General features: G+C 39.6%; 1 protein-coding gene across 2 annotated transcripts in view; it reads left to right on the top strand.

Moving 5' to 3' along the window:
* Positions 1–12,333, top strand: part of ATF7IP (activating transcription factor 7 interacting protein) — a 106,435-nt gene extending 94,102 nt beyond the window's left edge. The window contains exons 12-15 of one of the 2 annotated variants that reach the window (XM_032202091.1): positions 1,287–1,442; positions 2,574–2,759; positions 5,808–5,920; positions 6,841–12,333. In XM_032202091.1, the coding sequence (XP_032057982.1) occupies positions 1,287–1,442; positions 2,574–2,759; positions 5,808–5,920; positions 6,841–7,257 (872 nt within the window). In that variant the 3' untranslated portion in view covers positions 7,258–12,333. Of the gene's footprint in view, positions 1–1,283; positions 1,443–2,573; positions 2,760–5,807; positions 5,921–6,840 lie in introns of both variants that reach the window. The other variant, XM_032202081.1, reaches the window with a different exon arrangement.
* The last annotated feature ends 602 nt before the right edge of the window (positions 12,334–12,935 follow it).

The raw sequence follows: 12,935 nt of genomic DNA, 5'->3' as shown, positions 1-12,935 counted from the left end.
CTGCTGCTTCTATAGTCTTTGTTCATCAAAAGAAAACTTTTCATCAAATGGCTTCAGAGAAGTAGCTCAGCTACTCATTTACAGGCAGAAAGACAATGCAGAAAGACTGCAATTTCTATTATATTATTTTTGAGATCTTGTGTTAGGTTTATCATATAGCAGTTTATGAAGGGCCCTGCTACTTCAAGCTATTAATAGCTGGTGTTAAAGACAGTTGAGTGAGACCATCAAAGTAGTCTCCAATTGCTAATAAATAAACAAAATCATGTTGAGCCACACCGCTATTAACCCTGTTCTTAATGCTTTGTAATGTAAATGTCATACTTAATGGATAATTTCTAAACATGTTCTTCAGTGTATTGCTGATACATTTTCTTGAGTATTTTTTTATTTCTACATTGTGTGTTCTTTAACTGAGTTAGTGGTTGCTGCATGTGCTTTTTTATTTAGGGCAAACCTTATTTGAATGGATGTTCTTAAAACTTACTCTCTTGCCTTGTGTTTTCTGGGTTTTGGTGGTACCTTCTCTGCCTACTGCTGCTCGAGTCTAGTTTAAAACTCCAGCTTCTCAATTCGCCTTGTGGATAGAAGGTCTGTTTACAGACCTATACAGGCTTGGTCTCAAATGTGTATTTTATGATGTTACAGATAAACTATAAAGCAGGAAAAAAATATTGCTGTAGCAAATTACAGATACAGACACTGTATTTCTCACTTCTCCAAGTCATTAATGAGTCATGTTCAAGAGAGTGACAATGTAAGAAAATAAAACTTAACAAATTTTTTTTGATTAATAAAGCAATTCCCCTTTATCAAGAAAATAGCATGAAAATTCAAAACAGCAACAGAAGGGCTGACTAATAAAGATTGAACAAAGGAAAGTATCAGCAAATAAAAGAATGTAAGCATCAAAGGTAGACAAGAATTAACACTTTTTAAAAAACAAGTTGAGTACAGTAGTATTTAGGCCTTTTAGGTTTTAGGCCATTCCTTTTTTTTAATAGAAAAATGCAGGTTTCCAAATTCTGCTGAAATACATAAGCTTCATGATGATAAAATGAAACATTATGGAGTATAGGGAGGCAAAAGATTGGGAGGATGAAAATATGGGGAACTGAAAGAAATTCCTGCAGTTTGGTTTGCAGTATGAAAAGATTAAAGAAATGTCATACTAAGAATTGTTCTTCACTAATCTGAATGATGGGGGGAAAAAAGAGGTTAAATAGCTCTGTGCTGTTCTAATTTCTGTTTGCTATTCTCTGTAACTTTGTTTTGTTTTAAAGCAGAGTCCAAGAAGCAGAATCAGACACCTGCTTCAGGATTGAGTATATCCAGCCAGCCCTTGTCCCGCCCCATGCCGTCTTTGCAACCAACCAGTCAGCAGCAAACAGGTGTGCCAACAAGTGGACCTTCCCAGACCACCATACATGTAGTACCTACAGGTAACTTCATTTCTTCATTCACTTCGTTTAATGTGCTGACTGCTTTTTCTTAAGCTAGACTCTTGTGTTCTCTCATATTGTTGTAAACTTGTCAGGTGAATATTGAAAATGTTTGAGTGGCTTAAGAATCTTCCATTCTAGTCAATATCCCTTTTTTTCTTTTTTTTTTCTTTTTTCTTCGTGGATGAAGTGGAGGGGAAAGATAGTTAAGTCCAGCTGGTTTGGAAAGAAACAATTCAGGATTGAACAAATTCCACGGAGAGGAGAAAATTCTGCTAAGGAGATGGTCCAGAGCAAAAAGGAGACCAGTAAATAGGATAGCCATGGAAATTCTTAACAAAACTTGTTTGCATAAGTAGAAAAAATCTGTAGCAATTACATAATTTGAGTAATAGAAGAAAAAGCATTAGCAACATCACTCCTTTCTTTGTCTACCTGCACTTCACAATTAATTCTTTTGGCAGAGTGAATGACAAGGCTGACAATAAAGTTCCACACCTAGTTGGAAGTATGTGGAACATATGCTTTGTATGCAGTGATTTTTTTTCCCTAATGTGAAAAAGAAACATAGATCCTCTTTAATTCTTTTTCTGTAGATAATTGTTGAAGATTAGATGGCATTAGAATTGTCTAATGACCAGTTTTACAGACTCTTAGTAGTTCATGTTCAGTGTTGGCTTTTATCTTCTCTACAGCTATCCTTATATTCAGGATTTCTTTTATTTATATACAGATCAGACTTAGTAATAGTAAAAAAATTGATTTTTTTAACTTTATTTTTATTTATTTATTAAAGCAAGGGGGTGTTTGGTTTGATTTTAATTATTGTATTTGGACTTGATATAGGTTTTTTTAGTCATCAATCTGACTATTTTGGATATTATGTTTATCTTTTCTGTTCTTACTTGGATAGATGTTGGCATTATTATTTCGGGTGAAAATTAACATTTGCTTAGGTTGTTTTCTCCTTTTTTGCGTTATCAAAAGCAGACAGGAATTTGTGGGGACAGCTTTTATTTCGCATGACTCAGCTGATTCGGTTTCCAAGGGAGGTATGCACTCTGAGATAGAGATATCACTTTCATGTTGTGGAATTCCATTCTAGGTTATTGTCTGTTTTTCTTTCTCCAGCTCCGACAACAGTGAATGTAACCCATCGACCAGTGACTCAAAGTGCTGCAAGACTTCCTATACCACGGGCCCCTGCTAACCATCAGGTGGTCTATACCACTATTCCTGCACCACCACCTCAGAATCCTGTAAGAGGAGCTGTCATGCCAAGCCCAAATTTAAGGCCAGTCAATCCACAGACTGGAGGTAGGGGATTCTTTATTCCATACACATTCCACTGTAGCACAGCAAAACTTGATACATTCTGCCTGATGGATATGGATTTTTTTTTTTTTTTTAACAATGCTAGTCCAAATTATAGAGATGGTTCTTACTATTATTTTTTTTTTCAATTAATGGGCTTGAGAAGATCTCAGATCATTAAGAAATCATTCCCCCTGTAGATGTGTAGATGAGGAAAAAATGGCATGAAGTTGCCTCAGGCACTGTCTGCCAACTGTGCATCTCTGGATGACATGTCCAATGCTTCACAAGGTAGCAGAAAGTAATGTGATGAGTACAGCTGTTCGGTAGAAGGATAGTTAGAGACCATTTTGTTATTATGCAGTAAGATTAAAATCTATTCACATGTACTAAATTATATGTGATTTCCTGTCTAAAAGTTCAGTTTATATCAGGCATCCTAATGTGATTCCATAACAATGTCTGATGTCCTGTGCCCAGCAATTTTTCCTCTTTTCTCCAGGCTTAGACAGATGAAATTTCTCGCCAAATGCATCCATTTCTAATACATGATTGAGTTTGACTAGGGATGCCAGCAAGTTTCTCTTGACTTTGCAAATGTAACCAGTGTCTTCCCATAGCAGTAAAAAAAATGTCTTAAATGAATAGAGTATGTTCACAATAAAAAGTCTTTAAGTTAAATTATAGTTTATATTTTGCTAGTAAGTGGTGGATTTTAATTGCCTTTTTTAGCTCCCCACAACATCACTACTATGTTTAATTCAACATGGTTAAACATGTTTCCCTGTTATGTTGCATTGAGGCTACATTTATGTGACCTCCAGGTAATGAATTTTTTAGACACCATCTGTTTAAGCCAGACTTGGAACACTGTGTGTTTGAACAATGTAAGACTGTGCCTGCATAAAATAATTGATTCATTGTTCTGTAACACTTTTTTTTGGAAAAGAGAATATCTATGTATGTTTGTAGTGATTTAAATCTAAGCATCCCTTATGACTACGTTCAGCTGCATTGCCTTAGGCTGTGAAAAATCAGCTGTGCTAGTGAGGCAGAACTCAGTCTGACAGTTCTTGAGCTATGTCTGTGAAGTGTTGGGGTGAGGAAATGAGTGTTCCTCTCAGACTACTTGTCCAGTTTCCTTGAACTTCGGATACTGTGATGCCATGCAGACTGGAGTTCAGGATCTTTTGACTGACAGTATCTTCTGAGGTGTATGTCTATATCTTGTGTTCCTGCTGGTGAAAGGCCTTAAAATGCAAGGGTAACCTGTACCTACACTTTGTTTTCATCATTGTTGCCCTTAGCTACAAGTCAAACCTGTGTGATCTACCTGTTGTTTTGGAAGGAGTTTTGAGTATGTAATGGTTCATTTACTTAATTATTTTTAACAACATTTTCTCCTGCTGAGGCTAACCATCTGGTGTTCTTGTCCTGAGGAACAAGTGATAGTTAGCTTCAGCAGGTTGAAGACCAGATTATGTGGAATGCAGGTTTCTTCAAGGCTTTACAATTGCACATCACATGCAGATGTTTCACTCAGTGATAGCAAAAAAAAAAACTTTGTTATACAGAAATGCTGATGATGATCTGTTGGTTTATATTATCATCGAAATTATTTAGTGTCAGTAGCAGGTGTTTAAGTAGTAAGATCTCTATGCTGTGTATATGGAAGATGAATTCTGAGAATTCATACAATGTGTTTTGCATACTTGTAGTTTGTTCTTCTGCCTCATCTAAGTGGTATGTCTACCTGATATTCACAAAGATGCACTCAGAAATAATACTAAATTTGTACATTATATGTTCCTAAGGTATCTCTCCATCTCTCTTCAGATTATTGTAATTTCATATAATTTATGTAATTTAATGTAATGTAATTTAGTATCACAGCTGTGCTAAAGCAGCACATATTCATACACAAGGATTTTCATACATAAGGAATAGCCAGTTTTGATGCTTGTTCATCCTATAGAAGTTTGCATAGTTTAATTAGCTTCTTAGACAGATGTGCTAATAGGAAAAAAATGTGAAGCAGCTAACTAGAGTTCAGCACTTTACCTACTAAAATTTAGCACTCTGTTTCAGCTATCTCAGAGTCATGATTTACTTAGACTTCAGATACTCATCACCCATGGTCATTACTTGATGACTATTCGTAGACAGAAATTATCAAAGAATAGCTTTGGTTTCCTGAAATTTCTCACTGTGAGCTACTCATTCTTTCTATTCAGAAGTTTTAGAATGCTTGGATCTCATACAAATGTGGATTTAGGGAGTAGTGGAGGTTGCTGCAGATTTTGTATTTCTAGACAGAAATAGAAGAACATGCTGGGCAACTGGTAAGAATGAGAAAAAAAATTGAGCTCACAGAATATGCATGTCCCACAATTAAATGGACAAAATAATACTTAAGAGAGAGAGACGTAGTATAAAATAAATGACTACTTGGTCATTTGCAGAAGTTCTGGATATTATGTCCAAAGCTATAACATTACCTAGTTTATTCCTGCCAGCCAGGTCAGTTTGCTGTGGGATTTAATGAATAGTAATTCCTGTGTGTACATATCGATAGTGGTGGCCATTCTGTGAGGGAAAACAAGCTTCTTGGACAATGACTTAATCTTTTCTAATTCTGTGCCACACACAGCACAGTCTTCTAGCATTTGAATACTGATATCATCCTGCTGTTGCAGTATTTGTCTTTTCCTGTCTGAATCCCAAAGTGATCAGATTCTCATCTTTATACTTAAGCTCCCTGAATCTCCCCAACCTCCCCTCCTCACCCATTTCTTTCATGCTACAAAGGGTAAAAACATTATTCTATCTCCTCTACAGACACGAGTACTTAGTCTCTTTCACAGCTTCAGGGAAGAGGAGGTGGCTTTGTTTTAGTACAGTAATCAGTAGGTCTGGTGGCAGTTTGAGGAGGGTGTGTCAATTTGAAATTTGGTGTCATCCAGCTGAACCAAGGAGCTTGGCTTCCAGTGTTCTGTTTGGCTGATTTTAAGTATTGAATACCCAGGAGTGTATTCATTGTGCTTCTTACAGGCATGACAGTACGAATGCCTCAAACAACTGCATACGTTGTGAACAACGGACTAAGTCTTGGATCTGGAGCACCTCAGCTTACAGTGCATCATCGACCACCACAAGTGCATGCGGTGAGTACGCTAATTTCGAAATGAGTTAAGACAATTTACAGGCTTGTCTCTGAATTAGCATGTCTCAGATTGCTTCTTAGTGTGAACTGCAGACAAATGAAATGTCTTGTAGACACTTTCCAGACAGTTTACATGTATAACACCACTGTATCACCTACAGAAAGTTCTGCCAAGAACAGTGAGAGATGTGTGATCTTGTTAGCTTACACCACAGTTCTCCAGATCACCGGTACTGCGTATTGAAAAATGATGCATTAATTGTCTGCAGGTGACTTGTGTAGTCAGGGGTACAAAAGAACTGCCACAACAAGTTTTATCATGGTTTGAAAAAATGTAATTCATGTGTTTAACTGGTTGTCATGAGTTGGATGACAGCACTTCTTTACTGTGTGGGTGATGGAGCAATGGCACTAAGGCTGAAATTTGGTGATCAATTTAAGGTGATAATATCCACGTTGTACCATTACCTGTTCTTCCTCTTGTGGCTGAAAACCTACCTGTTGGAAAGATGATGATAAACTGCCAGTTCAATCCACTGTCTGGGGTGTTTTGGGTAATGTGGGAACAGCAGCTCAGATATAAAATAGCTCAAACAGGTTGTGAACCTGACTGCTCAGTCTTGGTAAATGGCTCAGTGTTCACAGTCCATCCCCTCATGGGTGGGAAGCAAAGAGGGAAGTATCTGTGGTGATGATCTTCTATACAGGCAGTGATTTATATGTGAATAATGACTTCTGACATCCTTGGTCCCACCCCTTCTCACCCTTCGCTGTTGCTCTTGTGCCTGTGTGATCTTTGCACAGTCATGATGGTTGGTAATTGCAGGCTGACTTGTTTGTTTGCTTTGGGGATGATGAATTATAACCTCCTTCCACTGCTGTAGACTCTTATCTTTCCCTTATTGTTCTTATCTTGCTTAGGAGCCACCACGCCCTATACATCCTGCCCCACTCCCGGAGGCACCACAGCCACCACGCCTGCCCCCTGAAGCTGCCAACACTTCTCTGCCTCAAAAGCCACAGCTGAAGCTGGCACGGGTACAGAGCCAGAATGGTATTGTGCTGTCATGGAGTGTCTTGGAAGTGGACCGGAGTTGTGCCAGTGTGGACAGTTACCATCTCTATGCTTACCACGAGGACCCGAGTGCCACTATGCCTTCCCAGTGGAAGAAGATAGGGGAAGTGAAGGCCCTTCCCCTACCTATGGCATGCACTCTTACTCAGTTTGTGTCTGGCAGCAAATACTACTTTGCTGTCCGGGCTAAGGACATCTATGGACGTTTTGGACCCTTCTGTGACCCCCAGTCCACAGATGTGATCTCTTCCCAGAGCAGTTAAACTAGAGATCTTTGGAGCCTTTAAACCTGTTCTACTACCAAGAGTTTACCCCCCGTTTTGGGAAGGTTGATCCCATGCATGAAATTCATTTTTAAATCCACTCTCTGCAGGATTATTTTAGATGGCTGTGTGATACACTACATGCATTGAGAACCAAAAGAAAAATAAAGTCTCACCTGCAGTAAGAGAACCTGTTTTACTGGATAGCTCAAGTCATGGGTCATTTGAAAATTTTATTTTCCCTCCCATGACAGCTGTTCCACCTACCTGTTATTCAAGGGCACCTTGGATGCCTGGGATTCTGCTTCAGAGTGGGAACAAAATAATTAATTGCAGTTTGTCTGAAGCAAAGCATACACATCTGTAGTATCTATCAAGGCACTAACATGAGGGCAAGAACAGATTTGCATCTTGCACCCCACCGCTCTGTGAGCAGGCTGTGATGTGAAAGGTGATTCAAGGTCTCACTTTCATACTGGAAGATTGAGTGGTCCGTTCTCATTTTACAAACTGTAATCAGCTGTCTGAGGGGAGGAAAGGGAACTTTAGTCTGGACAGGGACCCAACATGTGTGAATTTGGAGGTGTTGGAAAGCAAAGTTGTCCCACTACCTCCTACCTCTCCTAAATAAGAGCTCTCCTCTACTATCACCATCTATCCTCACTCACTCTGGGAGCATTCCTAGGTCAGATCTGAAACTGGATTGTAGAGACTGCATTCATATCTCTCTAGCTCAGATAATTTCTCTGCCCCTCTCCTCATACACACAGCCCTATTTTTTAGATTTATTTTGTGCCTTAAAGAGTAATTTCAGAAATAAATGTAGCCAGATACCTTGTGGTGTTCTTTTATTTGCTTGGAGTTACTTCTCCTTTTACCCCTTTAGCCTTTCATTACTGCTTCTCATCTTTGTGACCCACAGTGATTGTTTTTTTCTTTCTGTAAAGACTGGGAAGTATGACATCTGCTGACGCTGGATTCATTTTTATCTCCAGTACCACTCAACCCTTTCCTCACTGTAATTATTGAGTAGTTGTTTTTGTCCTGTGAAGAACATTAGAATATACAGACAGTGTTTTCCACCAGTCTTTCCCTGTTCTTTTGGGAAAGCTGTATGCTGCAGTTCAGCCAAAGAAACCTCTGTGCTGTTGCACCATGAAAGCTTCTACTTGTTTCTAAAGCTTCTACTCAGTTTGGATGTTCAGTTAGTACAAAAATATATGAAGTTGGCTTCCCAGTCCTCTTCTCTGCTCCCATCTGCCTCTGCAAATAGCTAAAACACCCAAAGTATTTCAGACACTGGCCCAAAACTTGTGAGCAACTGCCAATGTTACTAGAAGCTTTCATGATGCTTCTGAGCTGAGAAAACAAAGCGGTACATCTGCCCCACTATCCTGTCAGCATCTTAAACTTGCCTTTTGTGTAACCAAATTTTAACACACCTGGATGAGAAAGGACATGTAAGGTTTACATCTAGTCACTTATAAGAACAAAGACAGCAGTCTTGTTCCTTTCCTACAGAACTCAGCAGTGAATTTAGAAAGGAAAGGTGGTTTGGTTTTGTTTTTTAAAATACTTCATCATCTGGCAAAACCATAGAGAACATATAACTCCAATGCTGGCCGTCTTAAAAACAAGAAGCTTTTAAATATAAAGCAAGGTTGAACAGGGGCAGGAGAAATTAAATCCCCAAATATGGCTGGTGAAATAAACTATGAGATAATGGGTTCTTCAGTGGTATTCCCTTCAAGAACCTTATCGGTGAAAGGCACTCCATTGTAGACTTTTGTCTATACTGTTTTACTGTAATCCTTCACGTAGCTGGGATTGTCACTTCTGTCAGGTGAGTAACAAATATTCTCTGTATGGAAACTTGCATTTAAATATGGCAGTTTTATTGATCTGGGAGAGCAAAAATTCTGTCGAAACGCAAGTATCATGAGAGAAGGTTCACACTCAATCTCATGTATGAAAAATGTGTTACCCTTCCTTTGAATAACAGTTGTCCCTGTATTACTGGTGCCAATAATTAATAATGCCTTGAATTTTTCTATGTTTAATTAAATGTTTTGTCTGCCTATTTCAAAGAATAATTAATAATGCATTTAGTCTACTTATGGAAAGTTGAGTCCTTATAAAGCCAGTTCTGTAGTAGAGGCTTAGAGCAATTTCTTCCAGTTGATGGCTGTTAAGTCCTCCTTGGGCAATTACTTTAATGTCTTTGAGGTGGTACCAAAGGGCCGTTGGCCATATCAGTACAATGAGGTTTTATAGTTTGAAAGTTAAAAATAAATATTAGAATACAACCTGGAACTTATGCTGCTTATTTAATTTTGATTCCAGCCCAATCTGTAAATCAACTTTTTTGTAGTTTGTGCTTGCTCTTAGGTCATGGTTGTTAATAGCTTTGTCTTGCTTGAGTTAGGCAGGGGGTTAAAGTCCTGTATTAGAATTTCTCTCTTTCCTCCAATGGAGGTATTATTAGGGATGGTCTGGTACTGTGTTTGGAGGTTATGTGGACTGCATCTTTAGAGAGAGGACTCATCATCTTTAGAGAGAGGACTCATCTTTATTTACTAAAGAAAGATGCAGTTCTCAACTGAGCAGAGTAAAAGCGGGCTTCTTGCTTAATAGATCTGTTTCTGCTATGTATGGCAAAGTGCAGCTGATTTTTGTGACTAGAGCAAGCCAGCTAGTTACTATTTGCTGACTGAAGCCATCAGTGTTGTAGGGTAAAAGCAGACTCTTCTTTCATCGCCACAGAGATGTTAAGATGATGTTTCAGGATCTTATGCAAGTGGTGGTGGTAAAGTACGTGATGGAGCCTAGCTTGACTTCCAGATGTCTAGCACAGTTTGGAGACATTGCGGGGTAGCTGGTTAACACAGACATGCCAAGAGGACTATGCCACGCCTGTAAAATTATTTTCACGGTGGACCAGATCTCTGCAGTATTTACCCCTTATGTTAACAAAGTATTGCTTAGTTCCTTAACTCAAATGGCACTTTTCTCAGTGTTGTGGGGTGGCTGTTTTTTATTTATCCTTTAATCTCCCAGGAAAAATAAAAATACTGGGAAAATGAATTTCTGCCAATAACACGTTCAAAAAGAATTGGCTTCATTTCACAGACTTTATTTAAAAATACTACCACAATATCCAGGAATGTTCAGTTCAGGTCTGTTAACACAGTGCTTTTAGACTGGGTTCATCATTAAAATGTTAGTTGCTGAAGTTTTCCAGTAATTCATTTTTAAATCTGCTAAAAATCTCGACATGACTTTCAGGTGGTAGAATATAATAGTTCAGTTGGAAGGGACCTACAGCGATCAAATCCAACTGCCTGACTGCTTTCAGGACTAACCAAAAGGGGCATTATCAAAATGCCTTCTCTACATGTTTTTCCATCTTATTTTCAGTACCTTGGTATAAATTTGTTCCTGGTTTATGATTTGTGTTGTTGCCACTGGGTATGTGACCTTTTAGCAGCACTACCTTGGATCTAGTTCTCTACATTTTGGAAAACACTGCACTGATTCTACACTTGTGTTTTCCATCCTCACTTTCTGTTTTGTTTTAGGTTTGGTTTGGTTTCTTTGTATAATGCATGGGCATGTGGATGTTCACACTGAAAGTAATTTGAGTTAGTTCAGTCTCCAATTGGAAGGGAAGCCCTACTGTGGCGTACTGGTGGCAAAATGCCCTTCTCTTCCTCTGAGTTTCTCTTAGCTACAGCTTCACTGACCTCCTTTATTTCAGTACAAGTCTAAAAAAAGCTTTATTGGATTCAAATAACTAAACCCTTAGGAAGGGTGCAGACTGTAGGTATAGCATCTGTTACTGCAGCTGCATGGCAACTTGAGAAAAGGGGAGGGTGCAGGGGCCGGTTCCTCTCAGGCTGTGTAATTCTGGGCTCCAATGCAGCTTCCCTGGGAGTAGCAGCTGGCCCAGGTCTTTTCTCCTTTAATTGTTTGTGCTGCCCTTTGCCATGGTAGACCACTGAGCACAAGCACTGAGACACTTGCCCACCCCTATGTTTTTAGCACAAGGCTGGAAATGCCCACAGTGTCTTCCCTGTAAAAATAAGGGGTCTTATACTGACTGCTTCGTTCGAAAGCAATGGCAAAACCCCTCGTGCCTTCAGTGGGAGCATGACTGGGCCCAATAGTAGGATCTGAGCACTGTTCTGTACTGTAACAAAAATATCCCTTCACCCTTTCCTTTACACTGTTTGTCTTAAGTGTCCAATATATCAGAATCCGTATTATGTGTAGGACCAGGTCAAATCTGTTCTTGCTCCCCAAACAGCCATTCCCCAGTTCTAGACTATTATATACACTGTACAGTCAACCTGTGATTCTGCCTTCTTATAAACTCTTCAGTATTTTCATTTAGTAAAAAATACCCAGATTTTTTAAAATAGAAGCTTGAGATATTAAATATATATATATATATATTTAGTTTGGGTAGGGGTTGGTGTTGTGTGCAAACACTGGAGGGAGGAGTTCAATTGACATGCACAGAGCCAGCCCTGCCACCACCTGTGTTCCCTTCTGAGGGGAGAGTAAAAAAAATGACGGCTACGAAAAAGCAAATGAATGGATTTTTCCTTTTCATACCTTCTACATACCCATTAAAATGCCTCTTTATTTCTCATTGTCAGTGTGCAGGCTGAGCTTTTTTTTTATTTAATATATTATACATATATATATTTGAAGCGCTGTCTTAATTTAATGCGGTATAGCTGTAAATAAGGTAACTGGGTAGTAGCTGTTTGGGGAGGCCTGTTCAGCTGTAGTAAGTTATTGACTTATTGAGTCAAACATGCAAAAGTCTTTGCAAGCAACTCAATCAGATTTCTTGTTTTGTTTTACAGCGGGACTTGTAAATACAAAAAATGTAGGACTGCTTTAATGTCCAATTTAAACTGGGCAGTTGCCAAGCACTCCCCCTTTTTGTATGTAATGTAGAGTTGTGTGTGTGTGTGTATGTGTGCGCGTGGGTGTGTGGTACCTGTAGTGGGGTTTTGTCTGACAAGCCTGAAATTTATACTTTGAAATAAACTACTGGGTTTTTAACGTTTTGAGTCATCTGTGCTTAGTTCCAGACCTCTCAGGAGACTGAAGTGCCACGTGTGCTCATCCTCTTCAGCCATGCTGCCACCTGGAGGAGGGGGCAGTGCAGGCACATCAGCGTTGCAAGCTTGTTGCTACCTTGATCAAGGAACATGGAGTAGCTCCAGCTCCTTCCCAGAAAGTCAGGTGCGTGATGCTGCTCTCCCAGCCATCTCAAAGGAGCAAAAATTAAAGCAGTGCTGTGAGGTCCAGGAAGTCACCTTCTAGACCCTCACAAAGCAGAGAGGCTGAGTGTCCTGAGCAATCCAGTAACCTACCCCCAGTAGTTACCCAGGGCTGTTGGTGGTGCTCCCCTCTCCCTCCAAAGGGCTGGCTTTCACCTCTGACAAAAGGGGAGCAAGAGGCGGGGAGAGGGCATGGGTAGAAGCCAGGATAGCATCAAACCCTGGGTCATATGCCTTAGAACCAACACCCTGCTTTAGCCACAGGCACTATGATAAAAGCTGGCTCTTGGGCCCAACACAGCACCGCTGCTGAATGGCAGAGAACTCAGACAGAGTACCTGGGAGACAGACAGACATGCCTGCCTTGAGTTAGTGCTGAGC

The sequence above is a fragment of the Aythya fuligula genome, chromosome 1 (assembly GCF_009819795.1).
Source record: "Aythya fuligula isolate bAytFul2 chromosome 1, bAytFul2.pri, whole genome shotgun sequence".
In the NCBI taxonomy this organism is placed as follows: Eukaryota; Metazoa; Chordata; class Aves; order Anseriformes; family Anatidae; genus Aythya; species Aythya fuligula.
The sequence above is the reverse complement of the archived record's forward strand: the minus strand, read 5'-3'. Positions and strand labels throughout refer to the sequence as shown.